Source organism: Argiope bruennichi, chromosome 2 (assembly GCF_947563725.1).
Source record: "Argiope bruennichi chromosome 2, qqArgBrue1.1, whole genome shotgun sequence".
Lineage (NCBI taxonomy): Eukaryota > Metazoa > Arthropoda > Arachnida > Araneae > Araneidae > Argiope > Argiope bruennichi.
Genome location: NC_079152.1, coordinates 143,079,178 through 143,093,258, shown reverse-complemented (window position 1 = coordinate 143,093,258; position 14,081 = coordinate 143,079,178). Strand labels below are relative to the sequence as shown.

Below are 14,081 nucleotides of genomic sequence, written 5' to 3'. Positions count from 1 at the left end.
AAATATACCTATTATAAAAAAAATGTATCAATCATCGTAAAATGGTAATTCAATCATAATTAGGATTCATATTGTTTGTGGTTTACAAGTGATAATAGAAGTGTAATAAACAGTAATAATTTTCTTTGCTCAAATGACAGCTATGCACATGCGAATGTACAGCTATATACATATGACTTGATATGTACATGAGATAACATATAGAAAATAACTCCGTGATATCGCTGTTTTCGCAGATGTTTCTTTTCTTCTTTATTTTTACTTTCTCGTATACGAAGTATATAAATAGAAATGATTGTAACCGTAAAAGAATTTGGGCTCGATATTTTGAAGAATTCTTGGACCTCCTTGAGTTTGATAAACATATTTTTGGAATTATTCCTGTAAACAAGATAACTAGAAATCGTTTTAAATTAAAGGATGAAATTTGGTTTATGGTCTCTATTCCAAATTTGCATATTTCTGTCTTCTTGTGGATGGATTTTGAACTGAATCCAATCCGAAGAATTCTGTCAGTTCTGATGTCCAAATATAACTTAACATAATAACTACAAAATGAAGAGAGCAAGATGTGTAAAATTCAGTGCACAGATTTAGTCTAAACAGCATTATTTAATTAATATCTAAAGTGTTAATAAATGTCAAATTACCTTAATACCCCTAATACGTTAAGAGGCTGAATATAAGTCGGTTTGTACTTTCAAAAACTCAAATACGCAATATGAAATTTGACATGTGATTATAACTGTAGTTCTGTGCTAAATTTTGCTTTTGATTGATCGGAAAACAGGCGTCCAAATGCATCCAAAATATACATTCGTTTTTCTGATGCACATCTCAGCGATTCATCACCAAAACAAACGCATTCTAATAGACTTTTTCGTAACTATTGCTCCCAATAACATGGGGTTATTAATTGAAAAAATACATTTATTAGAGAGCACGCTAAAAAGTTTCAGGGATTTCTTTCCGCTAATTTCAATTTATTCTGCTGCCAATCATTTTCTCTTGTTCTGAAGTGTATTCCACTAAGAATGTTTTAATGATTATTTTTCTTTCCGGTGCTTTGAACAAGAATATTTTAATTCTAATCATAATGCATATAAATTAAAAACTATTATATTATCAAATTACATCAAAATTATTTTTAAGGAAAAAATAATCGATTTCGTTTTAATAAAGTTTTTATTAGAAAAAAAAAACCCATTAAGCTTTTTTCCATTCAGTTGCTCATCTATAATAGAAGCCTATTTATCATATTTGTAACATTTCAAAAATAGTAAAAGAAATTGTATAACCTATTTAGAATCATATCGATTAGTTGTGCTTAAAATAATAATGTAAATTAATTAATAAGACATAAATAATCAAATAATTATTAATCTACTACAAACTATAATGTAGAAATTAAAATTTTAAGAGAGACCATTTATGAATTTATGTTTACATTTTCTTCTGACTCACCGACGTTATTTATCAAAAGTGTATTATTTTAAATTATTATGTTTCACCTCATTTTGTGATTATTTTATTATATTGGAAGTTTTATATGATTGTGATATTATTTATATTGACAAATACAAGTACATTTTATTTATTAAAAGGGAACTAAACAAAAAACTGTTTTTCAATTATTATCAAAAATAGCTTTCTTTCATTCCGAATTATATCTGTTTTAAAGAATGTCGAATGCCCTGTTAAAATATATTCCGTCCTACTTCGTAATCATTCAGCTTAAACTCATTTTAAGAAAACTGGAGACCAAATTGATTGCCCTAAATCGTTAAACAGAACTAAAATTGATTGAAACAGAATTGTCGGATTTGAATCATTGTTTAAATATATATTATGCCTGAAAACAGACATGTTACAGGATTTTGAAAGAGTTGAGCATTCGAATACGTCAACAATCTTTATTTCGCGAGTTGCACGATATGGAAGCATAAAATTCTTATAATGTGCAGTAGAAGTTCAGAGCAAAGATTAAATTGGCTGTCTTTATTTTCATTCTAGAATCCAGAATTTAGAATTTAAAGCTCAACGAAGATATATCACTACAACGATATTCGATTTGCGGATACAACTCACTGACTGATTAGTGCGCTTATATAGAAATTTTTTAATAAAATGTAGTAGTATCTATTTAATGCTGTAATGTTAGGTCTAACTTTCAGCTGAAGCTTAGACGAAATCCAAAATATCCTTTAAATACACGAGCTTTTTCTGTTTTAAAGAGGAAAACGTTTGAGCCCACTGGAAGTTTTCAATGGCTTCTTTCATCTGACCTAGTAAGTCTAATGTTCTTGTTTTCCATCATGGCCTCCACACTTTCGGTGATATAAAAAGAAAAGAATTAAAACTTTCTGTAAGCTAATTAGCTAGCCGAAAGATTAGCAAAGTAAGGGGAATTAAATTATAATGACTTAATGGCAGTACAGCTGTACTAGTTCGTGCAAACAAAAAATATATATATATACTGAAAGAATAACGACGTCTAACTTCATGTTGATGTTTGGAGCGCTTTAAAAAATGAAATCCTTAATTGCGATCTTTCTGCTCTGAATTTTCTGCTCAGAAATCTGATTACAGAAAGAATATTTGGTACACACTTATGAATAGAAATTCACGCATTACCTTTATTCTTTAATTTTTAATTTTTATTCTTTGAAAACACAAGTATTTAAGACACTTAAGATAGATGTTTAATGTGCCTATACATAAATGTTTTTGAAATTTTTCATAGCCATTTCGAAAAACTTTTTTCAGTCTGCTTTAAATTTTAAACCGATTTTAGTTTAATTGTTTGGTTCCTGAACTTCTTATTATTTTTAATATCAAATTGAGAATCAAATATCAAATCAACAATTGAGATTTAATATCAAATCAACAATTTATTAAAATTTCGATTCATGTTCCCCCTGGTTTGATTGATATTTGACTTACATTTTTACCATATGCCTTTTGCAATTTAACCAAATCTGGTTTCTATTCCTTAAATCTAACAATAAGTTAATAACAAAATAATATTATTCTAAATTTTATCAATTAAAAAAAATTTCATCAAATCCGATTTTTTTCGATAAAGAAATATAATGACATTCACAATCTTATCTTAGTCATCCTGCTTTCTGCACTTCAATTTCACTTAAATATTAAAAAATTATCATCACAATTATAAATATTTCTCCGAAACTAACAGAACAGGACCTCTTAGAAGATTCTGAAGTACTTACGGGTGTGCCATTTTGCCACCACGTAATTTCTGGAGGTGGTTCACCTTCCGCTGTGCACTCAAGGATAACAGGAGCACCCCACGTGACGTTGTACACTGTCCTTCCACCTCTTACTTTAGCTGGAACTGGAAAAAGGAATTTAATTAATAAGAGGAATACTTTTTTTTATTCCTTTCCTCTCCCAATATCATAAGGAGAAGAAAAAGAATAAATTGAGAATAAAAATTTTTTTCACCATATTTTTTTTTTCTGACTCTTCTTTGTCAGTTTATGAGCTGGTGAATTCCTTCATTTATTGAGTTTTATTGAAGTTTTCGAGAATTCGATGGAAACGAAAGAAAAAGCACTAGAGAGTTTGAAGTTTTTCGTCGTTTCAATCGACGTCATGTTATTAATTTTTTTTCTTTATATGTTTTCTCTTAAGATAACAGAAAGAGGTTTGCTGCCGGATGAATTTTGATTTTTCTGCTTCTAATTTCTTGTTATTTCTGCTCGTAAAAATGATTTCGCAAAAAAAGAAGAAAAAAGTAAGAAAGAAAAATGTTTTTTCTTCTTATTTAAAATTAAAGAATGAAGTGACATCTATTAAAATGAGAGAGGAAAGATTTTAGAAATAACTTGATTAAGATTCTCCTGAAAATGTTTTTATTAAATATTATTGTAGTTTTTTTATGAAAATCAAAATAATTTTAACGTGTGTTGGTGAATGTAAAAATTAAATTCAATGGTTTTTATTGTGTTCTTTTTCATAAAATAGCGATGAACAATCACTTTTATGTTTAATTATAAACGATATCAAGAAATTAAATTTCATAAGTAAAAGCTATTTAATAGATAAAATATGTCATTTCATTAAAAAAAATAAAGGTTTTTATGATGCATTTTTCAAATTAAATAAGTGCTTTTTTTTCCTTTTGTTCTTCTAAAAAAATCTCAATCTTCTATTTTTATCACAGGAAATATAATAAAAATTAATAAGAAAAACTTTCAAAATGGCTAACAGAATTCAAATGAGAAGTCCTGAAGATAATTTATTTCAGATATTTATTGATTAAAATCTGAGTAAACAATACAATTTTTATTATTCTATATAATGCATGCTTATGAGGTTTCTACAATTTTCAACAGTGCAGTAGTTGTTTATAGATAGGTGACTACTGAATTATTACTGAAATTTTAGACTTTTAAAACTAGGAATATTTAAAAATCATCTAATAGTTGGTTGAATTGATTATTTATGTATAGTAAAAAGATTTATTTAGCATACATTCCATTTGGTTTGCTTCGTCAGCCTTCTACGTAGTACTACCATATGATCTCAATGTATTATCGTAATAAAATTGTGGGATGTTGTTTTTTTTTTAATCTATTGCTGCGTTTTCTAAACTATTCAAAAATACAATTGCTTCTACTTGAAAAAGTAAATGTTTTTACAAGAAACCAGAATTTTTTTTAAAAAACTTTTTCTTATCAAGTATACAATGAGAAAATACTGTACTAGACAGAAATTCGAACTCGAAAATTATACCATATATCCAAGTTTCAAAACGCACCGAGTTCCAAAAACACATTTTTGTAATTATATCTGTCTACCTGTTAGTGAACAAGGCAACTCAAAATGAGATAAGTGAGAGAAGTCTATGGCTTTTTTTCCTCACCAGTTTTCAGATTTCAAAATCTATTCAGATGAACTCCGGTAGTTTGGCTATCCGAATACAAAGTAGAATGATAACTATAAACGAAAAAGATTACATTGATAAAATTTGGTGCACAGTTATATCATCTAACGTGTTGATCTGTACTAGATTCGGAATCAAATTTGCCGTGAGGCTGTTCCTCTATCGATCTGTATCTGTACACGAATGTAAATGAGATAAATCAAAAATGCAATGACTTAAATAAAATGAATTTGTTATGCAATCTTTTGTTTTCAATTGCAATATCAGATATTTGTTTGAACTACTCAGAAAAAAAAAAAGACGCCCCAAATATCTATTCAGTTTTATCGTTTTGGTAAATTTACTGCCGTCCCAACGATTAATCAGCAAATATCACTCTTTCGTAGTAATTGTTCGTGAAAGACATGAATGTAATTATGTATGTCATTTTTCTTTATTTATAATACAACGAAGTACACAATCTCATATGTGGGAATCTGATTGGACTATCACATCTTTCTTGGCATTCACAACCTCTAACATTCATAATTTTATGCGAAGGTCGGAAACTGGATAATATCTTTATTACAGAGTCAATGTCTATCATTATAATTATATTATAATATCATTGTGTATTGCTGACATCCGATTTTTTGAAATTCTTTGAAAGTTTGTTTTGTATAAAAGTAACCGTTAAATGGCTAACAAAACTATTAAAAATATTAAAATTAATTAATAACAATTATATATTAAGAAAAGAACATTTCTATTAAGGAGCCATTAAGCAAAATGATCCAAAAAGTAGTATACTATACTTTTATTTCAAAACTTTGTAGTTTATAAATACTAGCAATTTCAGAATTCGACATTTAGCTCTCTTTGTACTTCCCAATTCTTTCAGTAAAATTTTATTATTTTTTAAACTTTGTATAAAATAGACCAACATTTTGAATTTCCACCAAATTCTAAAAATTCTTTGAAAGTTTGTTTTCTATAAAAGTAATCATTAACTAGCTAACAAAACTATTAAAAATATTAAAATTGATTAATAACAATTATATATTAAGAAAAGAACAATTCTATTAAGGAGCCATTAAGCAAAATGATCCAAAAAGTAGTATACTATACTTTTATTTCAAAACTTTGTAGTTTATAAATACTAGCAATTTCAGAATTCGACATTTAGCTCTCTTTGTACTTCCCAATTCTTTCAGTAAAATTTTATTATTTTTTAAACTTTGTATAAAATAGACCAACATTTTGAATTTCCACCAAATTCTAAAAATTCTTTGAAAGTTTGTTTTCTATAAAAGTAATCATTAACTAGCTAACAAAACTATTAAAAATATTAAAATTGATTAATAACAATTATATATTAAGAAAAGAACAATTCTATTAAGGAGCCATTAAGCAAAATGATCCAAAAAGTAGTATACTATACTTTTATTTCAAAACTTTGTTGTTTATAAATACTAGCCATTTCAGAATTCAACATTTAGCTCTCTTTGTACTTCCCAATTCTTTCAGTAAAATTTTATTACTTTTTAAACTTTGTATAAAATAGACCAACATTTTGAATTTCCACCAATTCTACTCATAACAAATTTACAGGGATCATTCTGGGTTATACACAACGTTACAATAAATTTTATCGTTCCAAAACTTTCAGTCTTCTTTTCAAACTAAATGAAACTTGAACAAATTAATATTCCGAAATAAGCTTTTTGAAGTCTTTTTTATTTGCGATGCATGCAATTGAGAAGACCAATGCTTCCTTCAATTACTTTACATACGTCTTTCAAATAGGTCGCATTTCTTAGTTTACAAGAAAATATAAAAATGGAGACACAACTTGGTGCTTGTAATTAATATCTTTTATTATTCTTAAACTGAATACTTATATTACCACGCAATTTCAAATAATCTTTTCTCCTCAAATTTGTTTTAAATAGATTTATAGTGCAAATTTGCATTATTTAGTGAAACTCGAAGCCTAATTTATTTTTGAAATCAATTTACTTCCTAATTCTTAGTACTAAGGCCAATTTTACCATCAAGCGCTTTCATACCTCTTTTCTCATTCCATTTTCTTCCAGCCTGAGGCATAAGAAGCCCTACAACACGATACACCATCTGGATACTCAAGATAAATAACAATATCTTACTGGTAACTCAACGAGGATTGGTGAGGAAAAGAGGACCTAATCATACGGTCTTTACCCTAGGCGCTATTTCACTTGTACCAATTTCGTATTTAATACTGCAGGAGCTCCCCCTCTCGGTGGGTGTCTTGGAGGTTGGTCCATTAGCTATATTAGGGGGCGTCCTCCCCCGTTGATTCAGTTGCCCCCTTCCTGTACACCCTCGGGGTTCTGAGTCAGAACGGGATGCGAAATAAATGGCATGTCCAGAGGCTATAGATCCCGAGATGCACAGATTTGCTAGTCCCATGCCCTGTTAATGACCGATGGCCAGGGTGGATGGATCGAGATACGTGTTAAATGGAATGTGACGTTTGTCGCACGATTTCTGCATAAATGAATGAAAATGTTTGCAGTCGTAATGCGAAGTTTTGAAACACTCATTAATTGCCGATGGGTGAAATGCGTGTGTGTGTGGGGGGGGGGGGGGCTTTGAAAAACGCTACGTAGTTGAAGTATTTTTATATGGAGCAAATCAGTTTCGTAAATTTCGAAGTGCCTGCATGTTTTTTTACTTTGTAATCAAACAAACAAAAGAAAATATTTAATGAAATAATTAACAATTATTAATGAAATTTCAATCTAAAGGGCATTTATTACAAATAGTGCAAATGTTTCACATATGTTCAAATACAATCTGACACGGATGTACTTTTGCTACATACGAATTATTGTTTTTTATTCTACTACGTTTATTAAATTATCTAAATTTTCTTTTGTGTGTATAAGAATGAAATCGAAAAGACTTCGATTATTTGTATAGAAATTTAGTTTCTTTCCTTTCATTATTTTTGGTTTCAGATGCCTTCAAAGACAGAAATTTATTTTGTGACCACACTGTATGAACACTTTCTTTGCGACGACAAGTTCACTTTCATGTGTTTTTCTCTATTCAAAGTTGAAGCACGTGGAAACAAGCTGCACTTAATTTTTATTAGATGAGGCGAGTATACCGGCATGTTAGCCCCAGGGAATATGTTAATAAATAATATCAACAAGTGCGATGTATTTTTTTTTGGACTTATTCTAAGTATTTTTCATACAATAAATACTGGCATGTTTCGTTCTTCTTCTTTCTTTTCTGGAAATGTAAATATCGTTTATCAGTTGTCCAAAATTTTATGGAGTTTATTTTGATGGGTTTTTTTTCCCACACCATTTTTTCATGCTATTGGATAAACATAGAAGTAAAGCAATTTCTACTTAAATAAAAATTAGTATATTATTCAAATGCAATATCAAAGATAAATCTTTAACGATATTATGATTCTTATAATATCGTATTAGATAAGTAACATTAATCAATCATTCAAAAAAAAAAAAGATCGAAAGTGATCTTTTTAGCTCTTTACTTCTCCCAACTACATGCTATCGGTGATACTTACGAATTTACTTTTGAAAAGTTGCCAACTTTTAATAAATGCCATGCATATTTGTTTTTTTCTACTTTTGCATTGGATCCCTCATACCAGATGTTCGATGCGAAGTTATTTAGAATAATCACTACAAAATTGAGCACTAGACTTCACTGCAACCATAAGAACTTTAATAATAATTATTAATTTTAATATTTTCATTCACTAACATATTTTATTGAAGAAAAACAGTAAAAACTGGTGAAGAAAAAGAGTTATAACAGTTTTAAATAAAAACACAAAACAATTTTTATTTTACTCAACAGAGAAAACGTTGATAAAATTTAGCCTTTTAGTTAAAAGGAACAAATGATCTTCTTCTCGTGTCGTGAGAATTATCACTGACAGATATAATATAAACAAATCATCATAAATGCAAGTGAAAATTATTGTAAAAGCAAAAGTTTGAATTGAAATATTTAATTCTTCATTCATAATTTTATATCAACTGTTATATGGATTTCAAATAATATTCGTTTTTCAAGAAAAATGCAAATCCTCACTACATGACGAATGACGCCATATTAAATTATAAATAAAAGAACAAAAAATAGAGAACAGTATTTATTGGGACACCTACTATAATATTTCATTTTTTATTCAAAATTCTAGCAATGGAATTCGGGAAAAAAACTCAACAAAAAAGAATATATATCCCATCCCTGATTGTATACCCCAGGCAGCAAATCAAAATCTAAAAATATTCCCTGCAGTCACCTGGTATCAAATGCCTCCGTCGATCCTCCCGTCTAAAATATATGTCCCTAATCCACCTCCCAACTGTGAAATACGATAAGTATCCTGCCAAACCTATTTATTCACTTCCATGATCAAAGCCTGTGGTCACAGATAAATAATGGCTACTTTTCAACACATCGCCCCACGGATTTTAGCCCCTGCATGCAGTTGCTGCTGAGATCCACACAATACACTCGCCATCCTTCTCCGTCCGACTGATACATGGCCGTATTGTGTCCCAACAAACTTTGTTCCAGGAAGAATTTATGGTGGTTACTTTTCCCCTGGTGCGTCGACGCAGTTCGAGCCATCTAGGAACATCATCATCAAGTCTTCCTTCCCCACTGCCAGGACTGAAATTGAAAGAGGCGATTTATTTCTGGTAGAATCGCTGAAAGCAACCTTAATAAAAATTTAGGATCTGACTAAAGAAGATGGAAGCAGTTTGGGTGAGAGGAGAGATATTGGTATTATCCTTTTTTGCTCACGTCTGGAAGACTCGGTTAATCATCATTTCATTTGGCGAAGCTTTCAAGTGATGAAGGTGAATTTCGCCAAGCTTTTCGGGAAAGTAGATTTATGAAAAGAATTATAGGAGAATTAAATTAAGAGATCAAATTTGATTGAAGAATAAGAAGTCTAGATTTGTGACTGATGAAATAGGATTATTTAGAAGAACGAAATAAAAAGGGTAAATAAAATACTATTTGGGAAAATAGAATCATTTCTTTCTGATTGTTTATTTCATTTCTGGAACATTTATAAATTTTCTCAGCAAATGATTGATTTTTTTTGTATGTGTCCAGTTTTAGAGCTATATTAGGGCTACTTAGAGATAGTATATGTTCTATTTGTAAGAGAATAAAAAGTATTTATTATAGAGAATGTGTCATTGTCTGTTAAATTCCGCAGAACAGATTGTCAGAATTTGAGTCGTTTTGCACAAATGTCTTCCAGTGATGATAATTTTTGCCTCAGTGCAATTTTTTAAATGCAGAATTTAATTATACTAATAATTGCGCAACTACGCAAAATTTTGAGATTTTTTACTAAATATCTTCCAAAAAATCATAGCTCAAAAATTTTTATGCAATTTTAAAATTTAAAAAATATATATATTTTTCTATGATATCAATGAAGTTGCATTAATTTTCATATTTAGAATATTTTAAGACTGTTTTAGGAAAGCAATTCTCTTTGATCTATAAAAAAACAAATCTTCTTCCATTTTGCTTCAAATATTTTACTACGTGGCTTTTTTCCCCCTTTTTGAAATAATGTACGAAGAATACAGAATTTTATTCGGAAAAAAAAGGCGCAAATTGAGTTTTTTTGTGAAACATAATTTAATTTCAAGAATTGAAAAAAAAAATGAAAATTTTGGCATAGTTCCAGCATTGATTGCATCGCATATCAGATTTTTTACTTCGCATTTTTTTGTTTTCTTGTAGTAATATGTATAGAAGTTGACAGTATATATTTTTTTATTGAATCGGTAAATAAAATTTTTTTTGCTATGTAAATTATGTAAAATATTCAATAGTAAATAAAATTTGCTATTGAATTGTTTAGCTAAGGTATTTATATCTTGTAATGTATTTATATCACTTCTGCAAAAGCAAATGTAGATTCCGGTTTCTTGTTTCAGGTCATAGCTGAAATTTTACATGAGGGGAAAAAAACACACCCAGATATTCATAGTTAGAAAAGAGCATAATATAATAAACAGAAAAGGCGCAAGTGTTTTTTTTTTAAGTATGAGATAAAAATATCTATAAAAATTCCATACTTAAAATATTTTGCTAAAGCCATTAAGACAAATTACGAAAGAAAAAAAAACATTTCAGGAAATTTTGCTCCTAATAACATTGCCAAACTAGCTGTGAAAGGCAGCTAGTAAATAAAAAAAGAAGAAAGATCAAATCTGAAAGGCCAGAAAAAAATATTGATAGTAAAACCATAAATTGTTGAAAAATGAGAATCCATATTGCTAACTTTAAAGAAAATAAAAAATAAAAGTGCTTTCTCAGTTAACTGATAAAAGAGTAACTGATAAATCATGGGTCCATACATACTACTGAATCTTGCAAAATAAATGAACTAAAAGAAAACTTCCTTGCTTTATAATTCTTTGATATATGTATCTTTATACATATCTTATATTCAAAATTATAATCCACATTTAAAGCGATTTATTTTCATAAAGCGAAAATTGTTTCTTGCCATTTCCCCAGAAATCACAATCAGTTAATGATTAAAAAATGAAATCTTGTAGGGATCATTTATTTAAAATGTTAAGTTTGTTTTAATATTAACATTCCTGTTTGGAGTTATACGATATATATTCTAGAACAAACATCATATCTTTGAAACGCAACCAGATGATAATTAATTCTAAAATACGTGTCTAATTCCAAATTTCCTCACTAATAAAAAAAAAGAACTTTTTATCCAAGAATAGAAACCTTATCTTTTAAAAGAATCATGAAATAAGTTTATTTTTTGAAATCAGCCATTTTTGTAAGTTGTCTAGCTTTTCATAAATGCAAAAACTAAATAAGAAAATTTATTTTTCCAACTTATTTATTTTGCTAAATTTATTTAGCAGAAATACGAAGACTATGATCAATAATTGACGATCTAGTTCGATTTTTTTTTATTTCTTCGCCCAATTTATTACCAAAACTTCCGGTGTGTGATCCTTGAGATGCATAATTCGAAGATCCCGTGATTATATTTTAATTAGAATTACTCAAATTCATAAAGTTAGAAAAGTCATCCCGATGACATGGACCTGCCTGTATGATCTTCTTTTATTTAAATGACTGTAAATTGTTAACTAGGATGATATATATATTTTAAATCTCTGTTCCACTCAGTGTAGAAAGTAGAATTATGGTGATTACAAAGTTAACTTCGAGGTTTCCATTCCAAAGATAATAACAATAGAATCAATTCATACCAGGCCAATGTAGCAATGAGTATTTGATAGAATAGAGTAATTAACTGTAATATTCTAACGCTGCATTTGAACGCCTGTTTTATTTAATTATGAATTAAAATAATGGCATTATAATAAAATAATGCTCCAAACTCCTTAACAAAATTATAAATAAGGAGTAAAGTAAAAAAAAAATGGCTATAATAATATAAGAAGGAGGTTATTTTCTCTCCTCGAATTATAAAAAAATGTAAAGAAGACAACATTTAATTTAATTCAAATAATAGAATTAATAAATTGCAAGTATAAACAACTTATAATGAACTAATGCTCCTTGTAAGAATTAAATTGATATATGCATTTAGATTTTTTAATGTTTTAAGTAATTCTATTTACTCAAGAAAGAATTGTTTTATACTTTTTTAAATCTGTTGTCAACACATCATCGATATATAATTAAATATGACCTAGTCATAAAAGAAAGAGAAAATGGATTGATATACATATTCTTGCTGGTTTAAGACGTCATCTCTATAACTATTAAATTCCCCTATATCAATAACTATATCCTACCTATATCACCAATGTGTAACGCATACACGGTATGTTATAATTTCTTCTGTTGCAGTAATGATATTTTCAAACACATTTTACTTTTACTTGAATTACTTTTAGTTCTATACCGATGACATGCTATAATTTGTTGTTTAATTGCAATACAGAACCATAAAAATAATTCTAAGTATCTCCCCATCCCTAAAATGATATGAAATGTGCCATTTCATTGCTTCTCACGAAAGTGCGGAAAACAACGTTAACAAATATTAAGGACCTGAATAAATAAAACTGGAATAATTTGAGCGAAGGAAGAAATATTGACAAAGCTCTTTTTTTTCCTCCTTCATAATAAGGTATGCTAATCCCTAAATGAATGATTTTTCGAATGATAAAATTGAATTTCGGCCAACTTTCGAAAGGTAAGTGAGTAAAAATTGGATTTATGCTTAATTGCTGAATTGTCTGAGAAATGAATAAAAAGACCAATCAGAAAATAATTGAATAAAATTTTATAAGATAAAAATCGTCATTTATAATTAAAAACAATGCTTATGATTAAGAGCTAAAAGTTATGGATTGTTAAATAGGGTTTTGAATGTATCTTCTTATAGAGTTTACAGCCGCAACTCTTTCAGATTGGAAATAAATAACTATCCATAACACCATTTTTTTCTGAAGGCTTTTCATGATTACTATTGGAGATTTAAGCAGCAAATACTGCAAAAATCAAAAGCATTTATTTTTACAGCAACACGCACACGAATACATTATCGTAAATGATGAAAACAGAAAGGAAACAGTAAGAATATCGGAAGGATATCCAGTCATACAGAATACATGCGATGTAAACCTCTAGAAGCTGGCGCATGCGCAGTTTGTATAACAGCAGATTCCATTTTAGGATGAAGGGGGTTAAGAAGCAGAAAAATAGCATGAATATCAAACAATTACCTCTTTTCCTCTTCAAGAAATTGTGTTTAAAATTATTTAACTTTTCAGTATTTATAGAGCAATTTTATTTTAAATATTTGTCAGGGTGATTTCTTCAAATACTTTCTCTAATCAATATTAAATTATCCGAGTTAAAAAGATGTCACGAAACTATTCTTGATAACAGTATTATTTTAAAAACCTTGATCAATGGTGTTAACTCATATTTTTAGAATTTTTGATTCGTGCAAAGAAAATTCTCTTTAATTATTTTTAGTCAAATAATAACTTTATATAATAGTTATAATTACCTTGCCTTGCTTACATAATTGTTGTTACTTATTGCATAGTCACATAATAATGCATAATGACTGAATTAATATTCTGCTACATATAATACCAAAGGA

General features: G+C 28.5%; 1 protein-coding gene across 2 annotated transcripts in view; it reads right to left on the bottom strand.

The window, feature by feature from the left end:
- LOC129962115 (tyrosine-protein kinase transmembrane receptor Ror2-like) overlaps positions 1-14,081 on the bottom strand; it is a 224,446-nt gene that overhangs the window by 37,920 nt on the left and 172,445 nt on the right. The window contains exons 1-2 of one of the 2 annotated variants that reach the window (XM_056075849.1): positions 6,961-7,037; positions 3,234-3,358 (exon numbers count right to left, since the gene is read on the bottom strand). In XM_056075849.1, the coding sequence (XP_055931824.1) occupies positions 3,234-3,358; positions 6,961-7,024 (189 nt within the window). In that variant the 5' untranslated portion in view covers positions 7,025-7,037. Of the gene's footprint in view, positions 1-3,233; positions 3,359-6,960; positions 7,038-14,081 lie in introns of those variants that run through there. The other variant, XM_056075848.1, reaches the window with a different exon arrangement.